Consider the following 13,691-nt stretch of genomic DNA (forward strand, 5'->3'; position numbering starts at 1 on the left):
GAAAAGCTTCTCTGAAGCAACACTGAAATGTACGAAGTTGTTTTTCAGGTTTCAGAAGTGCTTTCCATTAATTAGATTTAAAGAGTAAGAGCTTGGATGCAATGTTTCGGATATGTTAGCTGCACATGAGTTACAAATTTATTTGTTGTTATGGCCATTTTTTTTTTTTTTTATGTAACTTGGATTGTTGATCTGTTGTTGATATCTCAGTCTTAGCAGAAAATATTTAATAGCATATTGCTGTGAGGATCTACTGTAGGCAGAGAAATGCACTCTAAACCTAAATAATTACCTTCATTAATCAACTGAGGGCTGAAAAAGGTGCAGCCTCTTAGCGTTTTGAGCATCTCTCAGGTCACTTGGCTCATTCTCATTTAATGCCAACATAGTTCATTTGAAACTAAATGTATTGTTTGTGGCCTTTATTGATCTATTTGGACTGGAATGTGAAACATTTGAAATATTTTTCAATCAGCTTCTCACCGTGAGTAATGCAAGCCTACATGACCACAGTGTTTTTTTTTTAAAACCAAAGTTCTGGTCTGTAAATATATTTATTTTTCCTGTTATTATTCATTCATCTTCTACATCTTATCAGTTTCTGGGTCATGGGGGGGGGTCGCTGGAGCCAATCCCAGCTCACATTGGGCAAGGTTGGGGTCGCCAGTCCATCACAGGGCCAACAACCATTCACACTCAGATCTAAGGACAATTTAGAGTGACTAGTTAACACAAACATGATGTCTTTGGACGGTGGGCGGAAATCCACACAGGCACGGGGAGGACATGGACACTCCACACAGAAAGGCCCCAGGCTGGGAACAGAACCTGAGACCCTGTTTTTGTGGGGCAATAGTGCTAACTGCTATGCCACTGTGCTAGGTTAGTGCTGTTTTTGTTGAAAACTACTGCAAGCTGTAGAAGGAAATGATCTAGTGATCTAGTAACATTGACGCAATAAGCTGCTAAACAATAACCTGAAATTCACCAGGCACTTTATAAAGGCAGACGAGCTGCACGGTCAGAAGACAATTCTCTGTGGATTTATCCTGACAAGCAATATTTCTTTTCATACACACGCACGCACGAAATCTATTAACTTAAGCATTTTTACCCAAAACAGTTTGTTATGACATCTATCAACAGTGTTGGTGCACTGTGCAGAGGGTGACAGAGCCCCAGTCAGACAGTCTGACACCAAGAATTACTGCCAACAAATTATCCTTTGTTTGAACTGCTGATCCCTTTTAAATTACCTTTTGACAAGAGTGAATTTAAGGATGTTTCACATCAAGGAAAACATGATGTTATTACTCATTTTGCTAATAATTCACTCATATGTAGTTTTTCAGTGAGACCCCTTGACATCCCAGAAAACGCCATTTTCTATTTGCTCGGTGTATCCAACCGTGGCAGCTGCAACTAGAGATGACATCTTGTAGCTTGATGGATCTGAAAAGCGTTTCCAGTCCCTTTAGAGAGGGAGGTGTAGCTGTCACACACACGCATTGTGAAACTAGAAAATACTCAGTCAGGTCTGCCATTGACCCAAAGCTAACTTGTTTGTCTGATAAAAATTTTTAATTTGAGCACCGTGAAATCTTTCACAAAGAAAAAAAGTGTTTGCCTTATCATACTGATGTCTTCTGGGGATTTTGCAACCCGAGAGCTAAATTCAACTTAAGCGTGCTTCAAAGCCGGGCCGGCACAGTGATGACAGGATGGAGGGTAAAACAACCGCTGGCCTGGGTCAGGAGCTGAGAGCTTAGAAAGGGAGACTAGACGACTTAGCTTTGCCTCAGGTAAATGTCTTCACTTCACCTTATCTCGACACTTCTTTTCTGTCTGTTTTTTTCCCACTCTGTCACAGCAACACCCACACACAAGCCTCTCTTCCCCTTCACACCCCACTTCATCTCGCCTCTGTTCGCTCTGTCTCATCAGACAGGATGATGGACTTTAGAAAGGCTCCAGCTCCGTCCCTGATCAGAGGACACTCATTTCTCTCGCTTCTGCTGAGGTGGACGCCGCGGCCTTGCATGCTTGGAAGCCTAGATTATTTTGAAACCGCTCTAAAGCTATATGCATACAAACTAAGCCAAGAAAAACCAATTTGTTAGGAGAACACCATATAAATCTCAGATTCTGTGATCCATGGCAGAGTACTACTGGGAAAAACTAGCCTGAATGTAAAATTTTCTTTCATTTCTTTCAAAATATAAAGCTCTGCACTATACATTTTGACCAATTAGGTTCTCTTAGGGACAACCCAGCAGCATAGTGGGTAGCTCTGGCTGCAGGTTCTGTTCCCAGGCCCCAGACCCGGAAATGGAGATGTGGTAGAAGATGATTGCACACCTATGGACAATTAATACTGCTAAAACTTTAATTTGTAAATTTCCTAAGATCAGACATAATTTTTGGCCTTTTGAAGAGTGTTTTAAACACTTAGCATTTAAAATATATTTGAGGATCTTTTAAGATCATCATCTTTGTTCATATTCTTGGATAACCTTTGAGCTAATAATTAATGGCTGAAAACACAAAACCTTCAAGGAGGCCTATTATTCACTATTTTCCCAGCAGTTTAGTAAGTACTGTAGAGGCAAAGTCTGTCTTTGAGAGAGCCTCTTGAATTTAAAGAGGTTTTAGTAATAGCAAACATTTACTAAATCCTTACTGTTCAAGCTCAATAGCTGCTAGTCAATGAGAAGAAGAGAAAGTGGGAGAGAAACAGGGAGAGACACCTGTTAAACCACAAAGGGTGACCAAGTAGTGACAGCAGGACAGGAACCGAGCAACGCACATACGTTAAACAGATGCAGTAACTGCAAAGCTCGTGAAGCTTTTAGTGACATGGCTTTCCATCCTCCTCCTATTAACACGATGAGCACCGACTGTGTCCTTATTTGCATTCAGGAGAAACATGCAATAATGTCATTATCTGTAATAGACTGTGTGAAGCCGCTGTGAAGCTGTTTGTTCATATAAAATATTACCAAGTGAATAATTTACTCATAATGGTCCAAGTCCTGACATTTCCTGTCCAGGCTGCGCAGACTTTGGCTCTGGAGCTAAATGGTAGCTGGATGATAGATGGGCATCTAAACTCATCCATTCATTTAAACACCTCATTAATCAGTTACGATGGCAAGCATTCTGGGTTTTGTAGAAAATGGCTCAAAACATTGAACGGCCCAGTGTAACTGCAATCGTTGCTTAAAATGCAAAGTGGAGCAGATTATGAATCTTTTATTTCACAGGGGAGGGAGGAGGTTGAGCGCTTGTGGAAACTTTTGAGTGACTGGACATAATCTCTCCATCTGCATGTGTCCTGAGCTGTCAGTCCCTGTTACTCTCCGCCTCAAAGAAGCACAGCTGTTCCTCAGATTAGTTGTGAAGAATGACATCTGGGAATTATAATGACAACGTTTTCCACCACAGATTAGGATTAGGGTTGGATACCATTGATAGGATTAACAATGGTGGAAGCTTCCAGTGTCCAATTTGATGAAGTTCTTCTGGAGGGTGCAAATGAGCACCACGCATGTTATCAAACTTGACTAAATAAAATTTTTTATTGCTGTAATTAGGCAACGGTAAAATTTAAGATTATACTCCTCAGTAGCTACCTAACGACTATTTACATCACCAAGCAACTTGATTGATGATTGCTTGAGAATGGCTATTAAAAGGTCTTAAAAATGAAGTGAGGTCTTTTTGAATGTAGTGTGGTGTGACCAACAGACTCACAGAGGACGAAAGTAACTTCAAAGTATTTACATATGAGAGGCTGAAATCAGAGAATATGACTCAAACAAAATAAGTTTGGATCCTGTCATCTAAACGAGCATACTGTCACATTGTCACACTGAAAACCTGCTGAGTGGAACAAAAATTATTTATAATATAAACACAGACTTGCACAAACCTTTTCATGGAGGAACCAGGACTATGGACCTGCACCATTACTCTGTCACCAAATGATACGGATCAATGAAGCCTACTGTGAAACCACCTAATAACACTTCCTGAGTCCTGAACATTACACAGTCTCTGCTGTTGGTGTGTAGATTCTTCTTCTCCTAATTATAGAAGTGGTGAGGCAACAATTTTGTGTACATTTACTCAAGATCATGCATGTAAATAAAGGTGGTCATCCCGACCGTTGCTGGCTGTACCGACCAGCCTGACCTTTGAATAATAACAGACCAAGGCAAGTTCCATCATTAACCATTAAATATACTCTTAGCATATTTAACTTCCCATTAGCTCCCATTCTACCCATATGATTGTTTCTACCTTCGGGGCATCCACACTTATGAATGCACTCTGTTGGCAGTTTAGGAACTACACTTAATACACCAGCTCTGTAATAAATCTTACCTTCACTAAGGTTATTATAGTTGGCTCTAGTTTAAATTGTTCTGGAGAGTTGTTGGTTCATTTTGGAGGGTGCAGTTTGAACTGTATTGCATTATTCAGAGAGGTGTTTCTGAGATTTAGCCTTCCTTCATTGATGTAAATAGGATGTGATATCGCTCCAGCTAAAATGTCAGATTACTAAAAATTTATCCTCTCTGTCTCTCTCTGTTTCTTGTTTACATCCTCATTAGTTTCTGTTCCAGCTTCCAGTTCTATTTTTCACCATTGTCAGCTTCTCCTTTGCCTTTTAATAACTTTTTCACACAGCCAGCTTTTCTCCCATTTCCTAAGGCTATACAAGGTTTTTAAAAACATAACAATGGATGGGAACTCTGTGAATAATGACTTCATTTATTATAGTCAGGTGCTCATGTTTGACAGACACGAGCACCTAATTCTTTAAACTGTGTTAATATTTAATTCTTTTCACAGCTTTGAATAAAAATTGCTCATTTGTATCCTATTTATATAGCTATGCTGGGACACACTCTTAACGAGATTGTATTCTAAACACAAACGTGGGGCTTTGAATTGCCGTGCTGTGATAGGAGACATTGTCAGCCTCTATTCAGATTAGCAGGTTATACTTCGTCACATACTCTACTTTGCTCTCCATGTTGCTAAGCTAAGCTTCATCAAAAGCATGTAGCTCAACCTGTACTTAGCAAGCTGCCTGACATTTATGAGAAACACGACTCCTGAGCAGTGAGAGTTATTTAGATGGACTACACGCTGAGACAGTGTGAACAAGGAGGCAAACGAACTGGAATTTTCTTCATTTCCTTTCAGTTTTGAACCCCTGTCTTCCTTCACTCCTGCCCAAAGTTTGCCTGCTGGTATCCACTGAGCATGTGCAAGGCATGTGTGTCAAAATAGCAGCGCTGAGGGATTGAACAGATTCACCTTTTCTCAAGTTCACATTGGTGGCAGTGCCGGGTGAGTTGTGGGAGTTTATTTGGCACGCTGGAGCATCGGGAGTTCTCAGGTTTCGCCTGGTGGATGCATCGGGCTGCAAACACACTAACACACCTGTTGCTGTCTGTTAAGGAGCACCGAGGCAGAGAGCTTGGTAAATGAAGGGAGTGTGAAAGAAAAGAAAGCAAGAGCAGGGGGTTTTGAGTTTTATTTTAAGGTGCAGCGTGAGATCCTGCTTTGCCAGTGGTTGTTCAAGAAAAACTCTTGCCGTGTTTGCTTGTTTGTTAAGAAATGTTGGTGATGCAGGATTCGCAGGGATATCGAAGGGTAGTGAGGATGGGTGGGGTCGGGTTGGGAGAGGGCAGGGTCAAGTTGCCGCTCTACACTTGGAAACCTCACTTACCTCCTCCTGCCACAGCCCAGGACCCTATACATAGTACTGATGCTGCACTTTAGCTGTCTAGCAGATGGTCACACTGCTGCTGTGAGGATCACTTTGCTTCAGATTCACCAGATTCTCTGGCCTGGGATCAAGTCAGTGGTGCAGAGAGTGACAGAAACCATCTTAATAAAATGTTGGGCTGTGGGAACAAATGACTCTTTGATCAGTTATTAGCCTTTGATTGTAGCGATTGAGTTTTTATGAGGTAATGTCAATATTGATTCTCTCTTGACACCAAATAACCCCATAAACAGTATCTCATTTGGCTGTATTTATTTAGAACGATGCTGGCATTATCATCTATTCTGCTCTTCCTCCCATTGCCTCACACTGCTCAGATGACTGGATGGCATCCAGTCTATGTAGTGCTTTGAGCCCCAGTCCAACTGTGGCCACTTCTGCTTCTTAGCTGCACAGTCATTGTGTCTAAAAAATAAATTTTTGTGCATCTGAGCCTTTTAGTGTGGTTGCCAATTTTCAAATTGTCATATGCATGAATTTATACTCAGTTTATTAGCTATGCCTAGCTACAGCTAATACAGCATAATACGGCCTTTCCTTCCTGACTGTGATCTTATTTGAGACTGAAGTATGTGGTGGTGTATCACATAGAGGTCACCGTATTATTTAGTCAAGCCCGATTAATATAAAAGTAGAGAAGATAGTAGTAACACCTGTCAGTATAACCCACCAGATTTCAACAGCACCATAAACTACATCCTTCAAACCGACCATAACGTTTAGTCAACGACCCAGTTTCAACAAATGCTGAAGCTTAAATCTATATCTGAAACACCGGTGCCAGAACCTGGTGCCAAGGCCACCAGAACTCCAAACAGCTGTAAAGAAAGTGGTGTATTGATATGATTTTAAAGAGGTGACAAGTCTTCGGTCATCTTGTGGCCATATTGAGTTTCTCCGTCTGTAGCCCAAAACAACAAGCCGTCACAAAACCACCAGGAAAGCTGCAGCAGTGATTCGGAGCCAACACCGATACTTTCTGTGATCAGTAATCACCCCCTGAAGCCCAAAGTCGGGTAGTGGGGTATTTAAAGCGCTGCTGTTATGGACTGTTCTGCTATCTCAGCCCTACATTTTCTTCACCATTTAACACCATCGTCCTTCATTTTATCCGTTAAAAGACGGATTCTTATTACCCCTCAACAGATGCTGCCCAATCTTTAATAAAGGAGGTTGTTGATGCATCCCAAATATTCACAAAATGTTTCCTTTTCATTGATCTTTTCTGATTAGTTTCTGTTCAGATTCACTGCTTACTTAATGTGTTTATTCAGTCTTTCTGTGACTACAACTCTGAAAGCAAAATAAGCTCATCTAAATGTTGCTTTGCTTACGATAAGACACTATATTACTGCTGTTTTATGACTTCAACCACTGAATTTCCCTGGACTTTAATTAAAGAGGTTGGTGATTGCAATTTTCAGAAAAGTCACATATTTTGATTTGTTTAAGCCTTCTACTAATAATTTTTAGTATAAGACTTCATAAGAACAGCTTCACATTGCCTTGTTAATTTATTTAAGTGTGTGTGCTGCTGTTGTAGGAGACTGACCACTCCTTTACTTTTTTTTTTTTTTTTTTCCTTAAAACCACCCACATGTATAAACCAGAGACTAGAGAGGATCTAATATCTGGTGCAGTGACCATATAACACATAATCTTCAAGATCGACTTTACCCACCCTCTACAGTGTCTGTTCAAACTTAAGCATCTAATCAAAGAATTGAAAAATGTCTAAATTGACAGATTCCGCTCACGAGACACCTTCTCCTGTTTCCATGTGATACCGGAGATGGTCGTTAATGCTTTCTAACGCTGATGAACCTGGCATATCGAGAGAACATTGGAAGCCTGATGAAATTATTTTCATCACATGGTGGCATTTATGTTGTGATCATCACAATAAATTCTAGTTTTGTTTCCGACAAAACGCTGTCAGGGTGTGTTGCCTTGCCTCCTGAGTCTGTGGGTGCTGTGCAGCCTGTATCTAAATCTATTGAATTAATACTGCTGTGAAGGAGGTGGGAGCCAGAACCATGGCAACCATCAGCTCAGATTAGTGTAGGATGTGAGCTGGCAGGAGACGTGTACAGACCACACACACACTACGAACGCACACAAACAAATCAATAACCGTGTGTATGTGTATGTGTTGCCAACTAGAACCCGACCCTATCGGCCCTGACTGATACAGATGTTCATTTATTGGTTGCACTGATTGAATAGAGGTCTTTGTCTCTCCTACTGTGATACAATTTTTCAAAAAGATGCGTAATTGTGCTTTTCCTTTCATTCTGAGTTCATCTGCCAAAACATCTGCACTGCACAATGCATCTGCAACAATTGTGCAAATTGTCTTTTCCATCCTGATGTTATTTCACATCATCTCTATAACAAAAAAATATCTTGAAAAAACAAACCCTATATGGTTGTTTTATTGGCAATTTCATATGATTGATTTTGAGGACTTCATCCCATAACACAGAAAATAAGTTTATAAACGGTTTATCTTGGACATTATTTTCATCTAAGCTATCTCAGTCACATGCAGCAGTGTTGAGCCAAAACTGAACTAATACAAGTTATTTCCTAACCCTTTGCACTGTTGAATATTTTCTGTCTATAACACTCCTCTCTCTTCTGGCAGGATGATGAGGTGGTGCTCCAGACTGTGGCCACCATCCAGAAGGACCATCGCAAGTTCTGCCTGTCTGCCGAGGGACTAGGAAACCGTATATGTTACCTGGAACCCACATCGGAAGCTAAGGTGACATAGATACTAGACAGACTGGTTTCATTCACTGTTTAGTGTAAACTATCAGTTTCCTTCTCTGGCAATCTCTTATCCTGAAATCAGTGTAAATCAGAAAGATGCTTTGACTCAAACCCTCAAACAATGTGCTAATCTTTTGTGTGTTCCATCTGCACGCGTTAAGATTAGCTGCCCTGTCTCATGATGGTGATGAACTACAAAATTTAAGTTCAGTGATTTAAAGTGCAAGTAACTAGATTTATAAAATAAATAAATAAAATAAAATTTCATTGGAAAACAGCTGAAGTGGAAACCCTTCAGCTGCAATCATCAAATTTAGGTTCCTGCTGTGGTTCTTTCAGTTTGACAAGAATGCCAACAACACAACAGACAGTGTTTATGGGGTCAGACAGAGAGAGTGCAGTTATTTCTGCTCCAGGGCATCCCAGTGGTTGGTCATGGAGCAGACAAAACAACAACAAACATGATTTATAGACTGCGATTCTGACCACTTGTGTTGCTTCATTGTTAGAGCAGCGAATGTTCTCATTGTAACTGAATGTCTGTGGTGATGTAGCAACACGCCAGCGCTGTCAGTTCTCTGTCACTAATTTTCTTTTTGACAAGATTTACTGTATGTTTTCCTAAATAGAAAATAAAGGACATGTTGAAATTAGCCAGATAATTTTGGCTCTGGGGAATATTTTTCTTATTGGGAACAGAATCATTGAATATCATTATGTGCATCATTAGTGACATTTCCAGTGATATTTCTGGGATATTTCAATAGAGAGTGCAACGTTGCCATGCGAGACAAACAGCACAGCAACTACAAGCATACGGGTGACATGTTTTTAATTTTGGGTGGTTCATGAGCTGTGCATATCAGGTAAAGCCCTAATTTTAATTTAATTTACATTTTTTAAAAAGTGGGCCACTGAGCTCTAACAGTGGAATAAAAATTTGAACCAGTGTGGGTTTGTTTCTGCTCACCTGCCTGAAACTGCTGTTAGAGACCTGTAGAGCTCTATAGGCAGCTGCTCACAAACACCTCTCTCCTTTCACCTTGGTGCCAGTGACAATACCTTGGACCTCCTTGGGTTGTGAAATGTGTTTGAGTGTCGATGGTGACGGCTGTGGTTTGGCAGGAAGGGAGGGGCTGTCATCTGCTGGGTGATCTCAGGTGTTGACACTTCGTTTCTGCAACTATAATGAAGCCTGGCTGCTTGCCGCTGCTGGAGGTATAGAGAAATAAGGTTGGAGTCAAACAGGGAGTCATTAGGTTAAATTAAATGTGATACATGAGTTTTAAATTGAGCCTTTGTATTGTTACATGTTATGGTGATGTGCTTTTAATTTAGGGTGATTCATGAGGTGTCCATATCACGTGTAGCCATATTTTTATTTTAAAAGTGTGCCACTGAGCTCTAACAGTGGAATAAAAATTTGAACCAGTGTGGGTTTGTTTCTGCTCACCTGCCTGAAACTGCTGTTACAGACCTGTAGAGCTCTATAGGCAGCTGCTCACAAACACCTCTCTCCTTTCACCTTGGTGCCGGTGACAATACCTTGGACCTCCTTGGGTTGTGAAATGTGTTTGAGTGTCGATGGTGACGGCTGTGGTTTGGCAGGAAGGGAGGGGCTGTCATCTGCTGGGTGATCTCAGGTGTTGACACATCGTTTCTGCAACTATAATGAAGCCTGGCTGCTTGCCGCTGCTGGAGGTATAGAGAAATAAGGTTGGAGTCAAACAGGGAGTCATTAGGTTAAAGTAAATGTGATACATGAGTTTTAAATTGAGCCTTTGTATTGTTACATGTTATGGTGATGTGCTTTTAATTTAGGGTGATTCATGAGGTGTCCATATCACGTGTAGCCATATTTTTATTTTAAAAGTGTGCCACTGAGCTCTAACAGTGGAATAAAAATTTGAACCAGTGTGGGTTTGTTTCTGCTCACCTGCCTGAAACTGCTGTTAGAGACCTGTAGAGCTCTATAGGCAGCTGCTCACAAACACCTCTCTCCTTTCACCTTGGTGCCGGTCACAATACCTTGGACCTCCTTGGGTTGTGAAATGTGTTTGAGTGTCGATGGTGACGGCTGTGGTTTGGCAGGAAGGGAGGGGCTGTCATCTGCTGGGTGATCTCAGGTGTTGACACTTCGTTTCTGCAACTATAATGAAGCCTGGCTGCCTGCTGCTGCTGGAGGTATAGAGAAATAAGGTTGGAGTCAAACAGGGAGTCATTAGGTTAAATTAAATGCGATACATGAGTTTTAAATTCAGCGTTGTTTACTAAAATAGTACATTGTATGTTTCCATTGTGCTATCACTCTTCCTGTGAACATGTGTCAGTAGAAACCACTGACACATGTCACAATGATGAAAGTAGTCAGATATGAATATAAAACTTCTTGCTGTAATAATTTTGTTTGTATTCTTATATGAATCAAGTTAAAACTACAACAACCTCTGGAATATCACCAGACTGAACCTATAGTATGGTAGTTCAATCATTTCTGCTGGTGTGCTTTTTTGTTAGGGAACAAGGGGAAGCTAAAGGGATTTCAAACAGCAGACAACACTGAAAAGTTCGAAGAAGTACATTGTTTCCACATTATTTGATTACAGTTTGATCTCAAAATATCATTTTGCCCATTTTACAGCTTATGTTATTTTGCCATTTCAAGCTTCCTGTCAAGTGTTTAAAAATGAGACTTTCTAAAAGGTCACTGTGTCCATGGAGACAGTCTCTTCTATTCCCAGACACGGCAGTATGTTCAGTATGTGTGCCCAACCCTGGAAGAAGTATGATAATTGGAAAATTGGAGGTGAATAATTCATAAGAGGTGTAAGGTCTGCAGCAGGTTGCGAGTTATCACTGCAGAAGGTCGTATGACACCACAGGTGTAACTGCACCTTGTCATGTTGCATCCTTTTGAGGGCAAATGCAAATATTAATTTGGCATCACAGCATTCTCTCAAGTGTTGTAATGAGAAAAATTGATTTTGGGTGCTGCTAGCTTATTATAATTTCTTTTATCTATTATAGTAACTAAATCTTGTGAATAAATGCAATTCAATGATGAGTATCAGAGTGGACAGCATTTATTTGCAAGCCGTTGCTTAGAGCATAAAGAACTGCACACACGTGCATGCGCATATGCACATACACACATTGGTGCTGGTGGTTCCCTTGCATGTTTGTGTTGAGTTACAGGGCAGCGCCATCCTCATTATCACCCCGCAGGCCTCCCCTCTGCTCACATTTCTCACTTCACTGCAGAGTTCAAAGGTCATTTGGTTGTGTTACTGAGTGAGGGCAGGCACCCAACACCTTAAATCGTTCCCTCTCCTCTTTGATGTTGAGTAGAGATGCGTGATATATGATGCTGGCTATTGTTAGGAAATTAGAGATAAGCAGATAGAAATAATGTTAGGTTTATTTTAAGATAAGAAGATGGGGATTGGAAATGATATGATGGCGTGAGAGAGCTGAGCTCTGGCTAACTCATGTGTTTACATGTTGTTTCTATGCCTTTGTGCAGTGCCACCTTAGCAGACAACAGTGCCATCTAGCCTATCATCAAGTAAATTTCATACACTGACAAGCAGATATATTATCCAAACTGCTTTAAAGAAGATCTACGCAGTTTACAAGCATTCTGTCATCTCACTTCACTTTTTCTAATTACCCGCATGATTTTTTTAAAATATACTTTCTATTCTTCAGTGTAATCTTTATGCATCTGCACTTTGATAGATAGGCCAGTTATTTTATTATTGCTTCCCAGTAACATACACCTGTATTATACTGTCCTTAGCCATGCTTTGAAAAGTTACAGACAAATATAAACAGTTTGACAAAAGTAGAGGACAAATCTGGGCACACAACCCTGCGCACTGAGGAATAAGGCTGACCCAAATTAATTATCGGTCATTGCAGTTGCAGGCTAAACACCTTTAACAGCTTTCCTCATACTCCCCAGCCACCCGTTAGCAACACACCAGGATGGGAGGGAAGTTCGAAGTCATCAGAATTATTTATAAGCCCCACTCCCCACTGAGCACATTAGTCATTTCACTCGGCCTCAGATCAGGCCCTGTAGTTAAATTTGTATCCAATTACTTCTGTTGAAGTACTCATTAAATATTAGACCTTAGTTAAATGGTACATGTATGTATCTGTGTCTAAGATGCATAAATAGTATATAAATAGTATGCGGGTGCATGTGTGTAGGCACTAAAAGGAAAGTTAAGGAAATGTCTATTCTTTCATACACTCATGTTATGTTGATTGATTTCTAAATATCTATTTGACATTTTTTTAAGAAGCTTAATGCAAAAATGATGTTGTAATTTTCACTGGCCACTGCTTACACATGACCATCCATTGAATTTCTTGGATATCAACTTCAAATTAGGCAATGGGACTCACAAAGTATATTTTTTAAGAAAGATCTAAAATCTTTTTACCCTGAACTACTCAGCCTAAAGTTGTGCAAAGGCTTGTCTGACCGAAATGCTACCTGGGATTTTCTCTCTCAAGGGAGTTTTGTGAAGTTTCTTCCTTAGCAGGGGAGCAGAAAAGGGCAAAAAAACTGTTAGGGAATTTCAAGGAGAATTAAGTGCCGGCACATTGTTTTTGTACCCAGGAGACACATCTGTCATTGGTTTTTTTTACTTCAAACTGTTTCTTTGCCTTTTGTCCCCTTGTCCTCCACTCTCCCTCCATTGTTTCATTCCCTTTCTTTCCCTCCATCCTGCAGTATGTTCCCCCGGACCTGTGTATCTGTAACTTTGTGTTGGAGCAGTCACTGTCAGTGCGGGCCCTGCAGGAGATGCTGGCTAACACTGGGCAGAGCAGCGAAGGGGTGAGTACCTTCATCATTCCCACTGATACACCCACCTCTCCCTGTTACATGCACAAAACACACTTAAACACTTGTACAAAGAGGCACATTCTTGTACACAAACGTCGACTGGAAGCACAAAATGCCTTTGAGTTAAGTATACAATATAACTTCCTTGTTGGCAAAGCAGTCACAGCTGTGGTATCTTTAAATGGGCTTCTCAGTTCAAACTGACCGGATTGGAACCAGTTCATTTTTTTAAAGACACCAAATTAAACCCATGAA

General features: G+C 40.6%; 1 protein-coding gene across 1 annotated transcript in view; it reads left to right on the plus strand.

The window, feature by feature from the left end:
- ryr3 (ryanodine receptor 3) overlaps nt 1-13,691 on the plus strand; it is a 90,286-nt gene that overhangs the window by 5,194 nt on the left and 71,401 nt on the right. Inside the window, 2 exon segments of the mRNA XM_029496039.1 lie at nt 8,451-8,570; nt 13,323-13,427. Of these exon segments, the coding sequence (XP_029351899.1) occupies nt 13,395-13,427 (33 nt within the window). The 5' untranslated portion in view covers nt 8,451-8,570; nt 13,323-13,394.

The sequence above is a fragment of the Echeneis naucrates genome, chromosome 24 (assembly GCF_900963305.1).
Source record: "Echeneis naucrates chromosome 24, fEcheNa1.1, whole genome shotgun sequence".
Taxonomy (NCBI): Eukaryota; Metazoa; Chordata; class Actinopteri; order Carangiformes; family Echeneidae; genus Echeneis; species Echeneis naucrates.